The 21,831-nt window shown below is 39.4% G+C and overlaps 1 protein-coding gene across 1 annotated transcript; it reads left to right on the forward strand.

Annotated features, from left to right (window-relative positions):
• Positions 1 to 985: 985 nt before the first annotated feature.
• LOC128743111 (helix-loop-helix protein delilah) lies at positions 986 to 2,107 on the forward strand. The gene has a single exon (XM_053839634.1). The coding sequence runs from the start codon at positions 986 to 988 to the stop codon at positions 2,105 to 2,107; it is 1,122 nt and encodes a 373-aa protein (XP_053695609.1).
• The last annotated feature ends 19,724 nt before the right edge of the window (positions 2,108 to 21,831 follow it).

Raw genomic sequence — 21,831 nt, forward strand, 5'->3', positions numbered from 1 at the left:
CATTTTTTACCAAGTTGCTAATGTCCGCATTTTTTCAAATCCGGACCGCCGTGCATCGATGAGGACACCAGCGCTGCTAGTTTCCAAGGGGATCCCGATCTTTGCGGTATATCACTGTACGCTGCTCCAAGCAATTGAAGTGATGGGATTTCGTCATTTAGCCAGTTTTCGGTCAGCATAACAATATCATGCTCTGTATCGGACACAGCAACGAATCGATATTCGCACGTAAATCTCTGACGTTTTGGTAATATATACTGAGCTATCTGATTAATGCCAGTGTTTTACTACCAGTTGAGGAAACGGAAACGGTACAATCATCGGTACTGGGTAGATTAACCGGTGCTGGTTATAAAGATCAGTCGGCTGCGAATGAAGGTCACAATGAGGGTGCGCAGAATATGGTATAGCTTCGAAGGAACATATACCCTTCGTGGCATTCGATCTCCAAGAGGGGTGAGCCGTTTTCAGTTATTCAGCAAGTGGCGGATCTGTTTGCTGTTGAAGTCACTGTGGTCACTTTGCGATTAACATTGCAAGGCCAATATCTTTTATTTGAAAATACTATTTTCCCAAAGATTGTCCAATCAATAAGTGCGCAATCGCTCATAAAAGTGCTATTTTGGCTTAAATCGTTTCGGTCTCTTCCGTGCACTTACTGCTTGGAATGTAACCAAAAAGTGCGCCGAAGATACCGAAACAGCGACAATAAAAATTTTAAGACGCAAAAATATTTACATCCGTTTGCATCCACGGGTTACTACGATCCTTCGGTCACAGTGACTTGAGTCCACACGAAAAAACTGTCATTGTGGCACCTTTACCACCAAGAATTTCTAGGCATGACGTTAATTAAACTACCGCTTTATTTTGAATTATAAACTAACGAAAACCCTTCTGTTTGTTTATTTACAGATATGACGACTCATTTCCTTTGAAGGCCAGTACAGTAGTTAAAGATCATCACCGTACAACGCATTCCACTATGCATCACAAACTGGAACCGATGGCGAGTCTCACGTTCGGACAGATGCCCATTATGGGCCTAGCCGATTCAAACAACAACAGTAGCAACAGTAGCAGCAGTAGCAGTAGAAGTAGCGTCGCCAGCAGCGGAAGTGATGAGATTGCGAAAAAGGACGAAAAATACTCGCTTCGACAGCGGCAGTCTCGGCGTTCGGCCCCAGCAGCGGTGGCAGCCAAGCAGGAAAAGAAGTCAGCCCCCAAGGAAAAACCCAAACAGAAAGCGGCACCGCTGAGTAAGTACCGTCGAAAAACGGCCAACGCCAGGGAGCGCACCCGAATGAGAGAGATAAACAGTGCTTTCGAAAACTTGCGGAAGGCGGTTCCGATCGTGGTTGCTGGACCCAGTGGAAATAGTTCTCCGGTCAGTTCGCCCGGACAGACCGGTAGTACCCCATGTGAGAAGCTAACCAAAATAACTACTCTTCGATTAGCGATGAAGTACATTCGGATATTGAATGACATACTGAATAATACTGACAGCAGTCTGCTGCTGGACAATAACAATGACATGGATATGGTGAATCACAACGAGATCGAGCGAGAAGTTATGTTGAAGGGAACGTTACTGAACGAAGCTATTTTCAACCCGGTGAGTCCTCTAACTGTGAAAAGATCACGAAAGAGTCCCTCCAGCAAAGCCAGTCCGGCTCCGGCGAACGCCAAACGGAAAGCGAAAAAATCTGGCAAATCAACTTCCTCCAACCGAAAGGGTTCCTCAGCTCGTTCCAAGCAAGCCAGCAGCAAAACGGAGGATGTGGAACCTAACTTGGAAGCTCGCGAAGAGCTGATCGATCTGGGAATGATGCTAGATTCGGATAATGATTCGCTGAACCTGTCGGAGCCCTGTCTAAGTCCTTTGCAATCCAACACCGGACTTCAGCAAACTTTCACCAGTTGCAACACAGCCCACACCACTCCGAACGACTTGGAGTTTGGATTGTTCCTGGAATCGGATGCCGATTCGTTGCAGCTGTCGGAACCTTGTCTGAGTCCGCTCAGCCATCTGGACTCGCTGAATCCGTTCAACGATCTGCTGCATACCGGATTCAATGAACAGGCCGCTCTAGAGCTGTACTTATAACAGTGCTTTCTATTCGTTGTTTAGGTACAAAATTTTTCTTTTGTATATGTTAGTTTTTTCGGTTTAGTTCGAATGTTTTCTAGCGTGTAAAATCGCAGAACCTAGAAGCAAATGCCCGTGATAGAACAGGTGTCAATCCTACTATTTGATAGAGAACACATTAAGCTACGCTAAGACAGAATTTTCACATTGATCCTGTTATTTATTCTCAACGTGTCATATTAGCTAAGTGGTGTCGACGTGTGCCGACAATCCTCACACTTGTTATAGGTTAGGGAGCTCCGAAAACCGCAGGATTCGACTCTAAGTGGAACCCCAATAAACACACAGCCAGTCGTTCAAAAACAAAAAAAAACTGTTGCCATAGTAGGAGAGGTTAATGGATCTAGACTACTTACGGTAATGCCAATGATATTGCTTTATCACTTGACGATATCAGTTCTTCAATATGCCTGGATATTATTGCTGAAAGTGCGGGTTACGATGCGGAGGTGTGCTTGAAAAGTTTTGTCTGTTAGAATTAGAAACTTTAATGCTTTATTGAACTAACTCCAAAAGGCAACTGCAAATGTTTCTCATCATTCTTGCAATAAATCTTCCAGTTGTCAACCACTTAACAACACTCGCTACCCAAAACAGAAGTAGGGAATAATTTAATTGATTCTATTCACACAAATTCACATCGATGGACCCGCACCTGCACTCGGTGACCGGGTAAAGCTACAAGCTTTGTTCATTTGCATACAAATATTCCCATTCCAGGGACTGTCATGCGTTGGCCAAAATGTCAACCCTAATGTGCTCTCAATTCTTTTGTTTTTCACACCGCATGACATTTCGCTATCGAAATGTTCCGATCGCAAAACCAAGCCACGCGCAGACTTAGGTGCCTACCTCACCTAGTAGGACAATTCAATTGTGTGCATTTTTTCCCATCGCCCCATCAGCGTCCATCGGCAGCAGTCAACCCAACAACAGGCAGTTTGTTCCAATTGCTGAGCACGAACAACCGAACCGCTCGCCTCTGGCTGCTACCGTAGGTTAGCGCGTACCGACCACCGAACGACATATACGGTAGCGCAATTGCGCAATCGATGCGGGCGCCATCGCCACTATGCACGGGGTCGGTTTGCTAGCAACGGTAATGATGAAGAATTGTGGCCACCCCCACGGCACCCTTTCGCGGACGCGAACGCGCAAGAGCGATCTCCCACCTTCCCAAGTGGTCGGTCGGCGCGCACAGTCAGGTCGGGTAGTAGTAATACATCGTTAGTAGACAACACCACGTTACACCACCCCACCGGTCCGGTCGGTCGGACCGTTTCGTGTTCATGGGCGGGGTTTTCATCAGCCAGCGAATCTGGGACTCATCTAATGGGGGACTGTTGAAAATAAATAAAAAATGAGGTGCAGGAAAAACGAGAGAGATTTTGTTGATGGTGGAGCGTGAGCTTCGCACCACATGTGTGGAATCGTGTTTGAAATTTTTATTTGTTTGCTTGATTACCGGAATCAGAGCCACAGGTAGTTTGTTTTTCCAGTAGGTAATGGATCCTTTCCATATTAGGGACCCTCGCATGTAATTTTAGCAATCGCTAGCTTGAACTACTGGTTTCTATGGCCGTAAAATAGAAAGTGGTCTAATGTAAAACACCGTACAGGTTTTGGTTTACAGAAAATTCTCAGCATGAGAAACTTCAATTTATACATTTGTATTGTACTTTCTTATGAGGGAGTAAATGTTTTTTTTTCGTGAAGAACGAACATTGGAATAAATGATATGCAAACTGTGAAAAATAATTGACTGTCCAGGTGGAACAGGTCCAGATTCCACTTGAGCAGTCAATAATTTTTCACACATATCTGTTTTCCCAATTCTTCAAATCTTTGTCCCTTTGCTTTAATTACGCACGCACAATACCCTGATGCATTTCTTCCCAAATCTTCTCAAAACGTTTCTTGAGAGTATCAACTGTCAATTCTTTGGTGCTCCCTAGTTTGCCTAGCATGTAACCCCATGCATAGTAGAAGTCGAGAGGATTAAAATCAGCCGTAGAGGCAGGCCACTCTTTCGAAGAAATAATATCCGGAAAGTTATCCTCACACCACGCCTGTGTAGCATCCGCCTGGTGAGACGGTACAGAATATTGTTAGAAGCAGTATGATGCGTTCTTGTAGTGTTTTTTTGACGATGGAAAGCGAATGGTTCTTCAAAATATTATCCATGTAATATTTAATGTTGATTTCAACAGCAGGTACAATGAACAGCAACGGAACTTTCAATTATTGAAGAAAAATCCCCATACCAACAGCGTGGAAACATTCTGCAACCTTCGAACAGCCAGTTTGTCCCGAAGAATTTAAAAAAGGTATACTGCACGTATCCAATCATTTCGTTGATTGTGGTGATCGTCCGAAAACGGAATTTCACATTCACCGTGCCGCTTAAGCAGCTGTCGACGTCTTTTGACGCGTGCAGCCTTCTGCTTTTCAGTCAAACCGGGCACGCGTTGTTTTTTGTATGGAATCAATCAATATTCTTCATAGTTGCCTGCGAAATTCACCGTTCCTTGGCCATCTTACGACCAGACAGAATGATCTGGTTTCCGTCGAATTCGCTCTCTTACACGTCTGATGGCTTCTGTTGTCCGTACAGTGCGTTTACGGCCAGGTTCGGGGTGTATTTTCCAAGAAACGGTTTACTTGTATCGCTTAATGGTATGAAAGATTAATTTTTCGTTTATTCCGAATGGCTTCAGTTGCTTTAAAATATCACTCGGTCGAAAAATTTTCAAAAGCAGGCTTAACATAAGTTCCGTTTTTGCGTCCATGAATACTACAACTTTTAAGCGAATAAAAATTCAAAACAAACTTACACTTTGCTTTACTTTTACTTTACTTTACTTTACTTTACTTTACTTTACTTTACTTTACTTTACTTTACTTTACTTTACTTTACTTTACTTTACTTTACTTTACTTTACTTTACTTTACTTTACTTTACTTTACTTTACTTTACTTTACTTTACTTTACTTTACTTTACTTTACTTTACTTTACTTTACTTTACTTTACTTTACTTTACTTTACTTTACTTTACTTTACTTTACTTTACTTTACTTTACTTTACTTTACTTTACTTTACTTTACTTTACTTTACTTTACTTTACTTTACTTTACTTTACTTTACTTTACTTTACTTTACTTTACTTTACTTTACTTTACTTTACTTTACTTTACTTTACTTTACTTTACTTTACTTTACTTTACTTTACTTTACTTTACTTTACTTTACTTTACTTTACTTTACTTTACTTTACTTTACTTTACTTTACTTTACTTTACTTTACTTTACTTTACTTTACTTTACTTTACTTTACTTTACTTTACTTTACTTTACTTTACTTTACTTTACTTTACTTTACTTTACTTTACTTTACTTTACTTTACTTTACTTTACTTTACTTTACTTTACACGTGCATCGTCCTTTACAACACACATCCATCGTGCGCGGGATCTGCCCCGAAGTCTACGGCCTCTTCCTGGTTCTCTACCTCAAACACTTTTGGCTACTCTTTCGTCAGGCATTCTGGCCACGTATCCAGTCCACCGCCGTCTGCCAAATTTTATTACCTAGATACGAACTAGATGAAATTTACTTCGTTTTGCATTTCGGAAACGGAGAAGAACCAGGTTGATGTAATCTACACAGACTTGAAGCCTGCTTTTGATAGAATTGATCATGCCACCATTGGGTAAACTTTCGAAGCTCGAACTTGCGCGGAAGACTGCTGTGTGTTCCGGTTCTTGTATTTCTTCGCAGTTTACGAACATGTCTAGAGTTCCGCATGGTAGCAATATGGAACCGCTGCTCTTCTCACTGTTTTTCAACGTTGTTACCTTCCAATTGGGTGCTGTCTGAAGCTTTGACCTGACCTGAAACTGTTTTTGACAGTTCAAAAATTGATGATTGTTGCCGCCTACATTACCGCCGCACAAAAAACAAAGAGAATTTTTTAATCGAGCAAAAAAAATTGGATTTGACGCATTTTTACTAAAAGTTTAATAGCGAAAACCAAATCTATTCTTGCTTTTAATATATAAATTATTAATTTCCATGCAAAATCTACGAAAAAAAGACAAAAATGACAGAAAATTTCTATGGCCGATTTTCGAAAATTCCACTGTTTGAATTCTCATTTCTATTTCGTGCGTTAACTCAACTCGTACACTCATTTTCCGACTTTTGCAGGCTATAGAACCCACAAACAATTGATTGTATAAAAAAAATTCCTGCCTCCAAAACTCCCCACATGTCAAATTTGGTTCCATTTGGTTGATTAGTTCTCTAGTTATGAGGAAATTTGCACATACACTGAAGTCGCTTTTTACGCGGTTTTTTTACGCGACTATTTTTATGTGAATTTTGGAATTTACGTGGTTTTTTACGCGAATTTCGGAATTTACGCGGCTTTTTTTTACGCGAATTTCGGAATTTACGCGGTTTTTTAGGCGATTTTTGGAATTTATGCGGTTTTTTTACACGAGTTTCGGAATTTACGCGATTTTTGGAATTTATGCGATTTTTTTACGCCAATTTCGGAATTTACGCGGTTTTTTTTACGCGATTTTCGGAATTTACGCGGATGCGCTCAAAACGTCTATTTTTTCGCGTAGTGTTGAAATCCATAAAGTTTTTTTTTATGCGAAATTTTGGTTTTTTTTACGCGAATTTTGGAATTTACGGGGTTTTTTTTACGCGAATTTCGGAATTTACGTGGTTTTTACGCGATTTTCGGAATTTACGCGGTTTTTTACGCGATTTTCGTAATTTACGCGGTTTTTTTACGCGATTTTCGGAATTTACGCGGTTTTTTTTACGCAAATTTCGGAATTTATGCGATTTCGATTTACGCGGGACGTATCCTTTACGTAAAAAGGGACTTGAGTGTATTTCATTTATATTGGAGCGTCCCCTTTTATAGGGGAACATAATTCACCATAGAAAAAAATTCTTGCCTCCTAAAACCTTCACATGCCAAATTTGGTTCCATTTGATTAATTAGCTCTCGAGGTATGAAAAAATTTGTTTTTCATTTGTATGGGAGCCCCCCTCCTAAAGTGGGGAGGGGTCCTAATTCATCATAGAAAAAATTCTTCCCTCCAAAAACACCCACATGCCAAATTTGGTTCCATTTGTTTGATTAGTTCTTGAGTTATGAGGAAAATTGTATTTCATTTGTATGGAAGCCCCCCCTCTTAAAGGGGAGAGGGGTCATAATTCCCTTTCTAAAGAGGGAAGGGGTCTCAATTTACCATAGAAAAAGTTCTTGTCTCCAAAACAGCCACATGTCAAATTTGGTTCCATTTGCTTGATTAGTTCTCGAATTATGCTGAAATTTGTGTTTCATTTGTATGAGATTAGTGGGGGAGGGGTCTCTAACCATCATAAGAACCTTCCCTGGCCCCAAAAACCCCTACATGCAAATTTTCACGCCGATCGGTGCAGCAGTTTTCGTTTCTATAAGGAACATACGGACAGACAGACAGAAATCCATTTTTATAGGTATAGATTTTTGGTTGATTCAACTGACAACTTTGACATTAGACTTTGTTAAATTTTTACTAAAGACACGTGAAGAACCGTATCCAAAGTCAAATAATCTTACGACCAACATGAAGGTACGAGTGCATGACATCAGTGGTTCGTAAAAACCGACGATGGTCCAATGGAATCTGGTTGTCAGTAAGTGAAGTGCAGAATAGATCTAAATGCTGGTCGCAGTGGTCTAGTCTCCTATAAACAAAAAAAAGTGAAGCTCGAAAATCGATATGGGACAGCAGAACCGGAGCATAAATTTTATTGTTAAAAAGTTTGGCCACAAAAGTTGCTTATTGAATCTTTCGACGACTATATACAGTATACGTAGCTACGCCAGGATAGATGACTCAGGGTGATACGAACAAGTTTTCGTTGAACACGTTCTATTCCGGCTTTCCAACACAGGCTATGAGATTATCAAGATGATTCAGGCACTTTTAAGTCTTGGGTGTACCAACGCAACGTCGATAAACTTGACAACATTACTTTTGTCAGGTGGGATGTAAACTGTTGCAAGTAAAAACTTCATTCCTTTAATGCTAGCAGAATCACAGACTTTGTTCGAGACCATTTCCATGTCTTAAATTTACCAGAAAGTGTTCAGCAACGGCAATCAATATGTCACCAAAACTATTATTGTTACTATTCTTCGAGCTACGATCACAACGATAAACGTTGAAGGCGGATCCAAACCGCTGAATAGAATCGATGCAGCCATCTAAGCCGGTTTCAGTTAGCATGATTACACCATAGCACAGTGGTTCAAACAGCGAAATTCGTGATCGTGTGATATTACGCCGAACCGTGAAGTTTTGCGCATGTAGTATCTTTAGGAATATTTCTTGGTATAACAAGCTCCTTCGTATGAGAGAAATCTTTGGGTGATTAATTCCCTTAAAAGTGAGATACGAAATTTATTTTCTCGTATATTCGAGATACAGGTCTGGTACTTTCGGTAAAGTTGTAGTAAATATCAATACAAACAACTTTGTCAAAGACAGCATACTTGTATCTCTTCATAGAAATTATCTATGAAGCGTTATTCGTGGACAAACCCTTTAAAACAGTTTTTAAACCCTAACTTATTCTGGTCAATTTTTACGTGTTCATAGTGTTCTAGAAAGTTGTTTATCTTGCTAAAATCAACGTTTCTGTAGAACATTATTATATGTTATTTTCTAAAGTTTCGGAGATTTTGAGCTTTTTTGGTGAAAAATAGTACTTCTTTGAGCTTAAATATTTTCCAAGGTGGCAAATGGTGGCAGATCAAACAACTCCTACTTAAAAGTACAACAAAAAACCAGCAAAAGCAAGTGTCAATTGACTGTATCCGTTTGTATCCTCAAAAGGTTTAGTTGTTTTAAAAATCCATTTCAGTCATATTTGCAGAACAATCAAACTGTACTTCGGATGCAATAAACGCCATTTTGTTTACGTTGACAATTTCTCTCTAACAAGTTAAGTTACCAGCAATTTTTTCGCCTATTTTCGAGTTAAAAATGAATGTAGACTTAAAATTATTTGACGCAATTAATAAGAGAAAAGCTTCCAAATAACTAACTTATGCCTATTTTGTTCAATTCTTTCGAGTGATGTCTTTTCAAAAGAACACACCCATAATGAGCTGGTATCGAATGGTCGAAACACAAATGGTCGAATCACGAATGGCTGAAATCCAAATGGCCGAATTTCAACAACAGTCACCAAAGACCGAGTCATGAAAAATCGAATTTTCTCGGAATGACTAAGTAAGCAGTACATCATATATAGTTAATTATGTTAAATAAAAGTGTAAGTGAGATAATTCATCATCAAATGTTGTTTTGGAAATATGCGGAAGGAGAGAGCAATGCAAAATTGAACAAAATAAAGTTATTTGGAAGCTTTTCTCTTATTAATTGCGTCAAATAATTTTAAGTCTGCATTCATTTTCGAATCGGAAATAGGCGAAAAAATTGTTGTTAACTTAACTTGTTAGAAAGCGATTGTCAACGTAAACAAAATGGCGTTTATTGCATCCGAAGTACAGTTTGATTGTTCTGTAAACATGACTGAGGTGGATTTTTAAAACAACTATAACTTTTGAGGATACAAACGGATACAGCCAATTGACACTTGCTTTTACAGGTTTTTTGTTGTACTTTTAGGTAGGAGTTGTTTGATCTGCCACCATTTGCCACCTTGGAAAATATTTAAGCTCAAAGAAGTACTATTTTTCACCAAAAAAGCTCAAAATCTCCGAAACTTTAGAAAATAACATATAATAATGTTCTACAGAAACGTTGATTTTAGCAAGATAAACAACTTTCTAGAACACTATGAACACGTAAAAATTGACCAGAATAAGTTAGGGTTTAAAAACTGTTTTAAAGGGTTTGTCCACGAATAACGCTTCATAGATAATTTCTATGAAGAGATACAAGTATGCTGTCTTTGACAAAGTTGTTTGTATTGATATTTACTACAACTTTACCGAAAGTACCAGACCTGTATCTCGAATATACGAGAAAATAAATTTCGTATCGCACTTTTAAGGGAATTAATCACCCAAAGATTTCTTTCATACGAAGGGGCTTGTTATACCAAGAAATGTTTTTAAAGACACTACATGCGAAAAACTTCACGTTTCGGCGCAATATCACACGATCACGTATTTCGCTGTTTGAACCACTGTGCATAGTTGCAATCATTAGCTGCAAGGAATAGGTCGTCTACTTTAGTCTTTAAACCTCGCACATTCTGAAAGTATACGCAAATACCATGCGCGTCATTGGCGTGTGCATAAAGTTCCGAAACAGAACTCCCTGCACGTGGAGATCCCAAGCTGGAAACGGGAAATACATCAGCAGAAGGAATGTTTGGATTACAATCCAAGGCCATATTTTCATTGCTATTCTCAATAGACTGATGTGCTTGCGCTTATTTCGATACTAACTAAGAGTTTCAAAGTATTTTGTTGACGAAATTGAGCATTACTGAGTATTAAACATAGTTATTGTGTACTTACGACAAATATTTTCTCAAATTTCCGGAGTTGTTTACATATGGATGTAAACAAAACCACATTTCAAATTCACACTGACGTCAGTTTGACTGTCGGATTATCAAGTCAAAATTCGCTAATCCGGCTATAAATTTGTCGGATTAGCGGGGCGGTACTGTATCAGCAAACACGACTTGGTTGGGTGGTTCAGGGACTCCCTTAGCACCGTAGGCGATACATTGTCAGTCATTGGGAGTTCGGCGGTCGTTGGAGCGGTGGGAGATTTCAGGTCTTCTGTTGGCTTAGTAATTGCGTCGAATTGTCCTTACAAAGTAAACGGTCCATCGTAATCCTCATACTGAGCCACCGATCCATAGCTGGCATCATTTCACGGTGAAGTTACAACTGATTGCTGTGCAGTATAATCATTTCAAAGCTTTGATTTCTTGAGACGTTTTACTTACAGCGGACAGTGTACTCCAGGATGCATGCCGTAAAGAACCACCGGTAGGATTACTGTTCTATTACGACTCCTACATTCCCAGTTCCCACCAGTAACCATGTAATTCGCTTTGACGGTGTTAATAGTAAATCCCAATCTTGTTACAACAGACGTCTTCCGGCTTACACTCTTCGCTCTACGGATTGACGTCATGCGTAAACCCAAGAGTCCATAAAATATCGCGAAAGCGGCTGATATATCATTCGCATGCTTTTGACTCATCCAGCGTCACACGAATCAGCGTGACTATCATCGAAAAATCATGTGCAACAGGTATTTCGTTTTATTGAATCATACATCGCTTTAAAATCAACTAACAGATGATGAGTCGGCAAATTGTACTCCCGTAGCTTGTTTAGTAACTAATGCAGCGTAAATCCTGATCCGTCGTGGAATGACCCTCACTAACACCTGGTTGGTACTGGCCGACGAAGGGCTCCGCAAACGGTCACTGTCTACAGGATACGGGAAAGTACCTTATAGGTAGAATTGTAAGGCCTCGATAGCTTTTTACTCTCGAGTCGATGTCTTTTTTGAAAATAGGGCAAATGAGGCCATCCAACCACTCCATCTCCATGCTTACCTTTACCATACCTTTCAACAGAGTCTGAAAGTGATCCATCCTCCTGGCAGCTACTGCCGTTTTGTCAGTAAGTAGATTGCCAACATTATCATCAAAGGCATGACAAAATTCCTGCATCTTCCCGTTTTTCAGAAAACTCCGTGTGTCGTTGCTGGCGAATCGCTCGTCTGCACCGGCGAGCATTTGCTTCTCGTACTCGTTTACTTTAATCTTTCTATACCTGTCTCTGTTCTAAAGTGTAGCCGCGGTGAGTATGCGACTTCTGACCTGGATCTGTAATTTTCTGGCATTCGGCATCAAACTAGCGTTTCGCTGTATTCCACTCGTCATGGCTACCGATCGTCATTGTGTGACTTAGGTAAAATTATACCTCTCCGCCACGTGTCTTTCAAACCTTTCTTCCCTTGCGAAAAATTTCCTGCGGGATTAAGATACCGAATTAGCAGGGTTCACACTGTTTGAGCGGCACCCACGCCCTCCACCTACACACGCTCTAGGCAGCGTTACACAGTAATGTTCCGATTTTGTCAGCCCCACGTTAAATTTTGGGCTGACAAAATCGGGAAATTTTTTTTTTCGAATTTTTTTTTTTTTTTCAGAATTAAAAACCTTGCAATATTAAAGACTTCTACTAAAAATTAAATTTTAACCCTCAATTGGTCAACCGAAAGCTCAATAAACCGGGCACAGCATACTGGTCCGGAATATTTTTTGCGTTAAGCGAGAAAACGTGGTATTAAGATTAGTGATCGACATCGGACCGGGTAAAGTCCGGAAAGTCCGGTCCGATACCCGGTCCGAAGTCCGATCGGAACGAAATTTTTGAGTCCGATTTTTTATCGGACCGGAACCGGAACGAAGCGCTCCGGAACCGGACCGGACCAGGTCTTCCGTTGAAAGTCCGGAAAAGTCCGGAGCACTTTTGATCGTAAAACTGACCGCAGTGGAAACGATGACTAGGACTTGATATGTTTAACTCCTAGTTAAAGTCCTAGTCCTACTTTATATGTTTAAAACTAATTTCCTTTAACTTCCTCAGTATTGAGGAAAGACAATAATTTCGCTAGCAATAATACACTTTCTGTTGAAGGCTCCAAAACAAGTCCAACGAATCGATTTATTTTTGAAAAATTAGCAAATATCTGTGGGTCTTAAAACCGAACGTTTCGCAGCATCGGTTCGTGCCTTATGATCCCTCAAAATTTAATTTCAAAGAACTAATTTTAAAAGTTATGTAATTATAGCACTTCATCTTGTCGGTACTGCCATAGGCAACCGATATTCACGCTTATGGTCCAATATGAACGATAACTCAATAGTTTCATCGGTTTTTTCAAAATTATCGTATCGGGCCGAAGAGTCTCAGATTTTCATAAAATTTTGCTTACGAGCATAGGATGTTAACTTTTTAATGAAAACAATATGTTGTCCTATTTTCCCCGAAAACTCCACTAGAAATTTTTCGATTTTTTCGAAGACAGCTCATTTCGAAAGTTTATAGTTTTAAAACCAAGCATTGCAGAACATTTTTTTTATGAAAATGCGATAAAATTTTCTCAGCAATCCAGGAAAAATATTAGTTGGAACAAGCTTTCCACATAATCTTCTATGACGGTACAAAATTCTAAGGAAATGTTGGAAAGCCCATGTTCTTCTATAAGTCTTAAGAAATTTTGAAATATAGTGGACTCTCAGAAAAGTTAATCGATTGGTGAATGGGTCGATTAACTTTTTCGAAATATTACCTAAGAGCCATTGAAAATGATAAACACAAAAGCGAAAAATATATTCTCGGATGCAGAATACTCATTTTTAAGTATCTGGAAGTTGTAACGTAAAGAAATATGTAGCAAGATCTTTATGAAATAATGCTTCCCTACGATAAAACTGAACCTTGTCGTGGTGTAGGGCTTTTTAACTAACCAGTAAATGAACAGCGGTCACGTTTACGAATGTGGATATATGTCAAAATACTTTTGTGATTTCAAGTGGAACTCGGGGTAAAAATTTACCCAGGCCAGTATGGGGATCTCTGATAATTAATAGATGAATGTTTTTGGGATTCATCCCTATTTATCACAGCTGTCACAAATATCTCCGAAAAATGTCGGGTTGGTTGGGTCGATCGGGGGCTTAGGGTTAGTAAGGGGATGTAAGCGGGATACCAGATCGTGTTGGATGCCGAAGGACCACTCTACAATGATTACGGGTATAATAATAGAAGTGCTTGCCTATATAGCCTCTTGATGCGCTGATGGCCGACCAATAAAAATAAATAAAAAAAAAAATAAATAGAAGTGCTTAGGTAGCAGATGGGAAAATTAGGTCAATTCGTGTCGTGTGTTCGAGTCTCGGCTGGGCGGTGCTGCTAGATAGTCAGTAGGATTTTTGCACTGGCCCCGTGGCTGACCTGTGCTCCGATGGCCGACCGCGGGGTCTGTCGATAGGGAGGGGTTGAGTCTTAGAGAGACGTTTCAGCCCACAGCTTTACTACACTAGCTCTTTGATCTCGAGGGTTGGAAGGCGGGTGCGTCTCTATAAAGCTTTATAAGCTCTAAAACTTATGTCGATTACCGCAAACGTCCGGGTTGTACTGCGCTCAATTTACTTTGTATCTTGGGACAGTGCATAAATGCTAGGGGAATGAAAGATTCAATTTGCCCTGATAAGTTGATAACCGCCAATGCTCCGAAATTTGTCTTTCCTATTAGTTCATTTGTCGTTGTTTGTGTTAGAAAATAGAAAGCGGGCGCACGGTTGATGACCGGTGTCAGGCGGGGCTGACGAGTCCTCCACTTCACAATACTACATTTTACAGCTCAAGTATGACCGCATTTCAAGGTCAAGAATAAAAACATGAGATTAGTCTAACTCAAGTAGTACAAAAAGTCCAAAGCACATTTACAAATTCGATCTATCATTTTTCTTCGAATCATCATCATTATCATCATCATCGTCATCATCATTATCAGCATCATTATATTTAAAATATGGCATTCCGGCCTTTGGCAGAGAGATCTTACAGTCAGTTCACGGTGTCTGCGCAGGGCCGGAACGCCTCCGCCTGCGGGCATAGGCGTGACGACTATGCTTGGGACTCTACCTGTGTTTAAGTGGGCGACATTGCCTGTCTTGTCAGGTAGAACTGATGTTTGAGATCTCCCTGACACTTTGACATCACAAAAGGGCCCAACACTTCCTCACAATAAAGTAGAAAACAATCCCCCTGTTACTTAGCCAGATAAAATAAAGCGGATAGCACTTAAATATTCGCCGTGATTGTATAACATTTCGCTGAATACCATTTCGCGAAAAACCTTACGCGGAATGTCCCATTTCACGGAAAACCTTTTCATGAAAAGTACCATTTCGATCCTCGGGGTGATCCTCTCCTTACTCGTTGTCGCTCGTTCGGCCCCAACTGAAGGAAAGTAATAGAGGTCAGTAGACCTAGGAAAATAAATCAACCTAGACAGAGCTGTTTTCCGCGGGGGGCTGCAGAAAGTTTTTGGTGGTCTTGTTATTGTCTGTTATGTTTTATGGAGGAGTCTAAAATTTCTCGAGTTCGATTAGTTTTCGAGTTACGTAAAAATTTCTGTTTTGTTTGTATGAGAGTTCTTATTCCCCTACCACAGGGATGAGGGGTCTCAAACTATCACAAAAAAAATCCTGCCTACAAAATCCCTCACATGCCAAATTTGGTACCATTTGTTCTAGAGTTATGAGGAAATTTGTATTTCATTTGTATGGGAGCTCCCCCTTCTAAAGGGGGGAGGGGTCATAATTCCCCTCCTAAAGAGAAGAAGGGTCTCAATGCACCATTAAAACAATTCTTATCTCCAAAAATACCCATATGCCAAGTTTTAATCTATTTGCCTGATTAGTTCTCGAGTTATGCAGAAATTTGTGTTTCATTTGTATGGGAGCCCTCCGTCTTAGTGGGGGGAGGGGTCTCTAACCATCATAAGAACCTTCCTCGGCCCCAAAAATCCTACAATGCAAATTTTCACGCCTACATGCAAATTTTCACGCCGATCGGTTCTGTAGTTTTCGATTCTATAAGGAACATATCGACAGACAGACAGGCAGAAATCCATTTTTATAGGTATAGAAGATTAAGCGACCAGTTAGATAACCCGAGAAAAAAGAAAAAAACATCTTTATGAAATAATACTTAGTTCCTTTCAGTAAATTTAAAATAGTCGTTTATACTAGTTAACTTTTGATTTTTCGTAATCCACGCTAACGTTTTGATAATGTTCGCGTTTATTTTTCGTCCCTGCTGTTCCTTCTTTTGCATTCAAAATTCAATCTAAGTTTGCGCTTTTCCAGTATGTTATCAAAAATCCTGAGATAAGTATGTGCCCGTATTGAACTGTTGCTACAACTGTCCGGTACAAGAGTTTAATTTAATCCCAGTTATGTCAAGACTCTGTGAGAAACTGTAAAAAGGCGTCAAGAAATCGAAAAAGGAGAAATAAAGAAAGAAGGAAAACACACGTGTGTGAATGAACGCTTTGGATAACCAAAAAATTTAAACTCTCAAAAAAGTTAAGGCCAAAATTAACTTTTTAGAGTGTTGCATGGGAGCTAATATTCGCTTAACTTTTCTGAACAATTAACTTTTCAGAGAGTTAACTTTTCCAAGAGTCCACTGTATTTTTTTCTTATTTGATAATTCATTTGTCTGTTAGTGTCAAAAATTTCACTGTAGTGATTTTATTTTTCTACAGGAGTTTTCCACCACCGTGAGAAATATTTTTTCCAACTGGTATTTTTGCTAAGCGGCTGAGAATTTTTTTGCCGTTTCATAAAACAAATTGTTCAAAAGTTATAAACTTTTGAAGCAAGTGATGTCCGAGAAAACTGGAAAATTTGATTTGAAGTTTCCTGGGAAAATAAAAAATCGCGAATTTAAATTAATTTTTATTAAAAAGATGGCGGTTGAAAGACAATTTTTTAATTAAAAGCTGACTTTCATGTCTGAAAGTATACCATTCCATGATGGGTAAGCACCAGTTAATGGTGTCGCATTTTCATTTTTTTAAATGATCCGTTTCAGGCCGGTTAGCGTTTAGAAGTTACAGCAGGTTCCACACATTCAAAGCTTTGCCTTTGACATTTACCTATTTTTTTAAAATTGGTCGATTTTGCATCCGGACAATTTCGGACATCCGGACCGGAATCGGACCGGAACCGGAACAGAGCTAAATCGGACCGGAACGAAATCGGACCTAAAAAATTCGTTCCGATTTTTTACCGGACCGGACCGGACCGGAACCCGGACTTCAATTTTCGTTCCGATGTCGAACACTATTAAGATGATGGAACCTTTGGAAGACTTTCTTAAAATTAAAAGTTCTGTCGTCCAGCGGAATTCAAATTTTGATTAATCCCCTAAAAGTGAAATATCAAATTTATTTTTCTTCAATTTTACAGCATATTATTACAAGAAATTTTTCTGAAGACAGTAACCTTCTAACTCTCCACCAAAGATATAAAAATCCTATTTCTCATAAATGAAAAATCGTTAAAATCAGTTTTAGCTGTTTTTATAGTTGTTGTATGACTTTTTCACATTTTACAAAGTTGTACAAATTGTAAAAATACACAACATTGCTGAACACAGTATACCCCTATCTTTGCTTGTTTAGGAATTGTTGAACTTTTACTATAAAAATACCCTAATTTTGACCCCGAATTACTCGCAAGAAGGCATCATTTTATTCAAAAACTCTCCCCAGAGAATCAAAATAGTTTCAACCAGGCTGAAAAGTTAAATAAATTATGTTTAAAAGCACAAAAGTTAAACCAAATTTATAGGCTGACAAAATCGGGATAAAAACCTGATAAAATCGGGGGTAGACAAAATCAGGGGTAGAAAAAATCGGGAGCTGACAAAATCGGAACATTACTGTAGTGGGGTTTATGTAGGTTGCCTTCCTAGGACAATGCTATCGAGTTTCGTGATTGGGCTCATTTCTTAATTCAGTAGCTCGCTCCGAGTTAAACGCTGTTGTGAGCCGCTCTTAACTTGGATTACAGACGTCCACTAGGAGGAGGAGAAGATGTTACACATTTCAGTAGAATTGCAAGGCCATTCCTCGGATTAACACTCAGCATTCGCATGAGTGTCCATTTGATTTTCAACGGGGTTACTCTGTTTCCACAAAAGTTACTCATTTCCCAGGTGTTACCACGAAAAGGTTGGAATAGTGTAATTTTGTGTAAATCATAAAAATTATCTTTTATCACTAATTCCAATGCCTTTTTTGTTTGCTGCCAAAATAAAACTGAATTTCTAAAATTTTGCTTATTTGTTTGAGCAAAGTATTACTTTACTTTGCTTTCTAATCAACTAAGGCAATGATCTACAAAGTGTAGAATATTTCAAAACCACTTCGGCGAGTCTACCTCACTTACATCACGCAACGCATAAATCGGCCCGATTTTACAACTAACAGTAGCAACACCGGGTCGATCAGCGTAAAACACTTCCATCGTGAGCTCACCTAAGCCTTTAGCAGCTAGCATAATGCAATCAGGCACAGCCTGGCACTCACCGACGGAGGTCGGGCGCCACCGTCAATTTCTTCAATCATGACCATAAATCCTTGCAGAAAAATTTTATATCTCATAGTCGTAAAGTCGTAAGCGTGTTGTGGTGGCAACCGGAGGCAAAACTAAATCTGACTGCCTGACTGACAGACTGCCTGACTGACTGTCAGACAAAGTACGGTAAAAGTCCGGTCCATCAGCCTACACCCAGCATGTCCCTAGAATAGGACGAAAAGAGCAATCGAAGCCAGCATACAGAATAATACTTTAGAGCCAGAGAAAAAAAACATAGTTTAGTGAAATAATCACCGCGTGAGAAGCACAAAGTAGAAACGCAATAAAAAGTAAATGTAAATAGGAAAACAAGCAAATATGTAAACAGGTTAACAATATTGATGTAAATACTAGTGTGTAACTGTTATGATTATCGCTATTTATTTTCCGCTTGAAGGCGATTCGAGTCGTTTACGTCTATTCGTACAACGAAAGAGAAGCATTGTGGTTTTCCAGTAGCGCGTTGTTCTTGGGATCAGGCGGTCTTCATCTTAGAGACCTCTGCTGAACCTCGTCGATCTCGTCAAAACCAACCTCGTGTCCGAAGAACCAAGCGGCAGCATTATTAATGCGATAGATAAACAGAGGTTCGGAGTTGTGTTTTGAGAACGAGACAAAATTTGCATAAAACAATCGTCTAACTCTGTAAGCTACTTACCCGCTCTGGGGGTGGCTAATTTTTCTTACAATTCAGCGGTTGAAAAGTGAAGCCTTGCTAACGATGGCTAACTTTCAAAATTATTATATTTCTCGAATTTAGTTTTTTTTGGAAGAAAATTTTCTTCATTCTGCAATCCGTCGAACCGATGAAACCAACGGCATTAATCGTACAGACCTAGCACAGGGAAGTTCCCATGAACTCACGTCTCGAGTTGCGGGTGCGTGCGAACTGAACCACTCTAAGCTTCTTAATGACGTATGCCGTAGGTACATGTACAATGCAAGTCTTGCAAGTTTCCATGCACAGAACATTCCACCTTAGACTCTAAGGCTAGAAGTAGATACCTATCATCTAGTGTAATGACCAATTAAACCTAATGCTTATGTTTAGTTTATTCGCGAATAGACCGACAATGTTTAATACTTCCCAATGAGCATGTAAATGTCTAGTTATTGGATTGTTTGAAGAAGCAAACAAGTTGTAATTTTAGTTTAATTGAGTAGATATTCAAATTTACCCGTACTTGTGCAGGATGAGAAGCCATGTAGTATTTCCAATTTGCCATAATGTAAGCAGTGTAGATTTCATATGATATACCCCGTAGCCAACGTTAATGACGTTAATCGAATAAATGTTTTATTATGAAGTTGGACACGACGATTATTGAAATCAGCGGCATTAATATCACACTCCCTTTCGAACATGTCTTGCACTTGCGTAAGTATTTAAACATAATCATAGTCGTGCATAACGAAGTATAGGACTTTGTTAAGTTTGAAATTTAAACGTTGGAAAATAGAACACGGCTCAAAATGGCGTAATGTTTCATACTAGAGAATATTCTACATCTACACCAATGTATATTTTCTAACAAATTGGCAGTGGTGGCGGTTTTAGATTTCATATTTTCTGAAGTAAAGTGAGAAACGATCCTCCAACAATTGTTCAAAGATAATATTTTGAACGCTGAATGCTGTCATACCGACGGAAAAAGTTTTCTACCAGATCTACGGATTAATGTTGGGATTTAACGTTGGACTACGTTTTACGGCAACATAGGGCGTAATTCCAAAAAAAATCTACAAATGCGATGGTGCTTATTACGGGAATCGGTTCACGGTGAAATAAATTTCACCTTCACGTTCACGTCACGTCTTTTAAACCTTTTCTTGATTTCACATGGTGTGATGTGAAAAAGTATGATTCGTGAAGTGAGATTAGCAGTAAATAATAAGCAAATCAAACATCAAGTGACTGTCAACGGAAAATAATAATTGGCCTATTATAGCACCGGATTGTTTCATACGTTTGTCTACTCGTGTGAACTGATGTAATAAAATTACGGTCTCTGCTTAATAGTTAGTGCAATGAAAAGTATACCCCGTGCATTGTAAACGATTTGAGCCTGTACTGCATCTTTCCGTTGATGGCAGTTTGCTGTACTCCACTATACTCGGTCCTGTGCTACTCGTCCCCAATTGTTGACCATCTCGATACATGCAAGTCGTCTTCAGCCTGGTCGAGCCATCTAGTACATTGAGCCCTTCTATTCCTGGTGCCGGTGGGGTTCTTGAAGAGAACGTATTTCGGTGAACAGCCATCCGGCATCCTTGTGACGTGGCCAGGCCACCGTAATCTCCCAACTTTTGTCAAGTATACGATTGGAATCTCACCAAGTAGTGCTTGCAACTCGTGGTTCATACCACATACGCCTACGCCACTCTCCGCTATGTGGGAAGCCCCATACAATGCAAGGTATGTGTATGCTTCGTATGCTTTTTGATTTCCAATTCCACTTTTCCACTTGCAATCTTCCACTTGAATGCACCGCTGGATCTCGTTACTAGTGTTACTGTCACCAGCGATCCCAAATAGGGTATGTTGCTGCTTCGTCGTAATTGCCTGTTCCCGTCCTATCCAACACAAATTATTAAAAATATCAGCATTTTTATGACACACAATGCAAAATTAGTTATTCCCTAATATTTTAGTATGTTGTCTATCATACGCGATCAATCAAAGTGAGCTGAGATCTACATATTTAAATGTTTTTTATCAAGATGAAGAAGTTCTACCAGCCAAATTTCCTACGTTTTTTCGTGCGACGAAGAAGTACATGTCGACTAATCGTTTTAATTTCCGTCATTCATAAATGAAAATAACTCACGCAAGGCATTGTCATTATTCTACAGCCAGGAAAACTTGCCTGACCTGCAGAAATTTTGCAGAATAACATTTGTCATGCCGTCCTACACAAACACATGCGCATTAGCTTCGTAAACATTGTTTTGATTTTTAGTTCAGACGATGAAAAATTTTGATGGACGAATTTTAAAACGGTACGACGAATTTGAGAAATAAAGTCAGTTGCGTAATTTCAATAATATGCTTTAATAATCGCTTTTTAGTGATTTCAAAGTTCACGGATCGGAAGGTAAGTGTGTTCTAGTCAAATCAGCACAAGAACTTCTGGAGTATTCATTAAATCCATCCAACAAATGATGAAAATTAGAATGGCTTTACTTATTACGACAGGAATTAGAAATAAACCCTACACGAACTCATCTATCACTTCAGATTCGCCGCCGTCAACGGTCTTCGATACATTGTTAGTCCAATCCTCTTAGACTACGCTTTCAAGCTGGCATAGATTACCTCTGCCATCGTAAAGTTCCTTGCTATGATATCAAAGTCATTTGCAAAGCCTTGAAGTTGGCTACCTTCCGTGAAAACCGTGCCTCTCGCCCCTCAAGAGCGATGTTGAATCAGAGGACAAACGTA

This window comes from Sabethes cyaneus, chromosome 3 (genome assembly GCF_943734655.1).
Source record: "Sabethes cyaneus chromosome 3, idSabCyanKW18_F2, whole genome shotgun sequence".
NCBI lineage: Eukaryota > Metazoa > Arthropoda > Insecta > Diptera > Culicidae > Sabethes > Sabethes cyaneus.

What these genes read in the sequence shown, in the direction of transcription:
- LOC128743111 (XM_053839634.1), top strand. Translation starts at nt 986, where the DNA reads ATGCATCACAAACTGGAACCGATGGCGAGTCTCACGTTCGGACAGATG.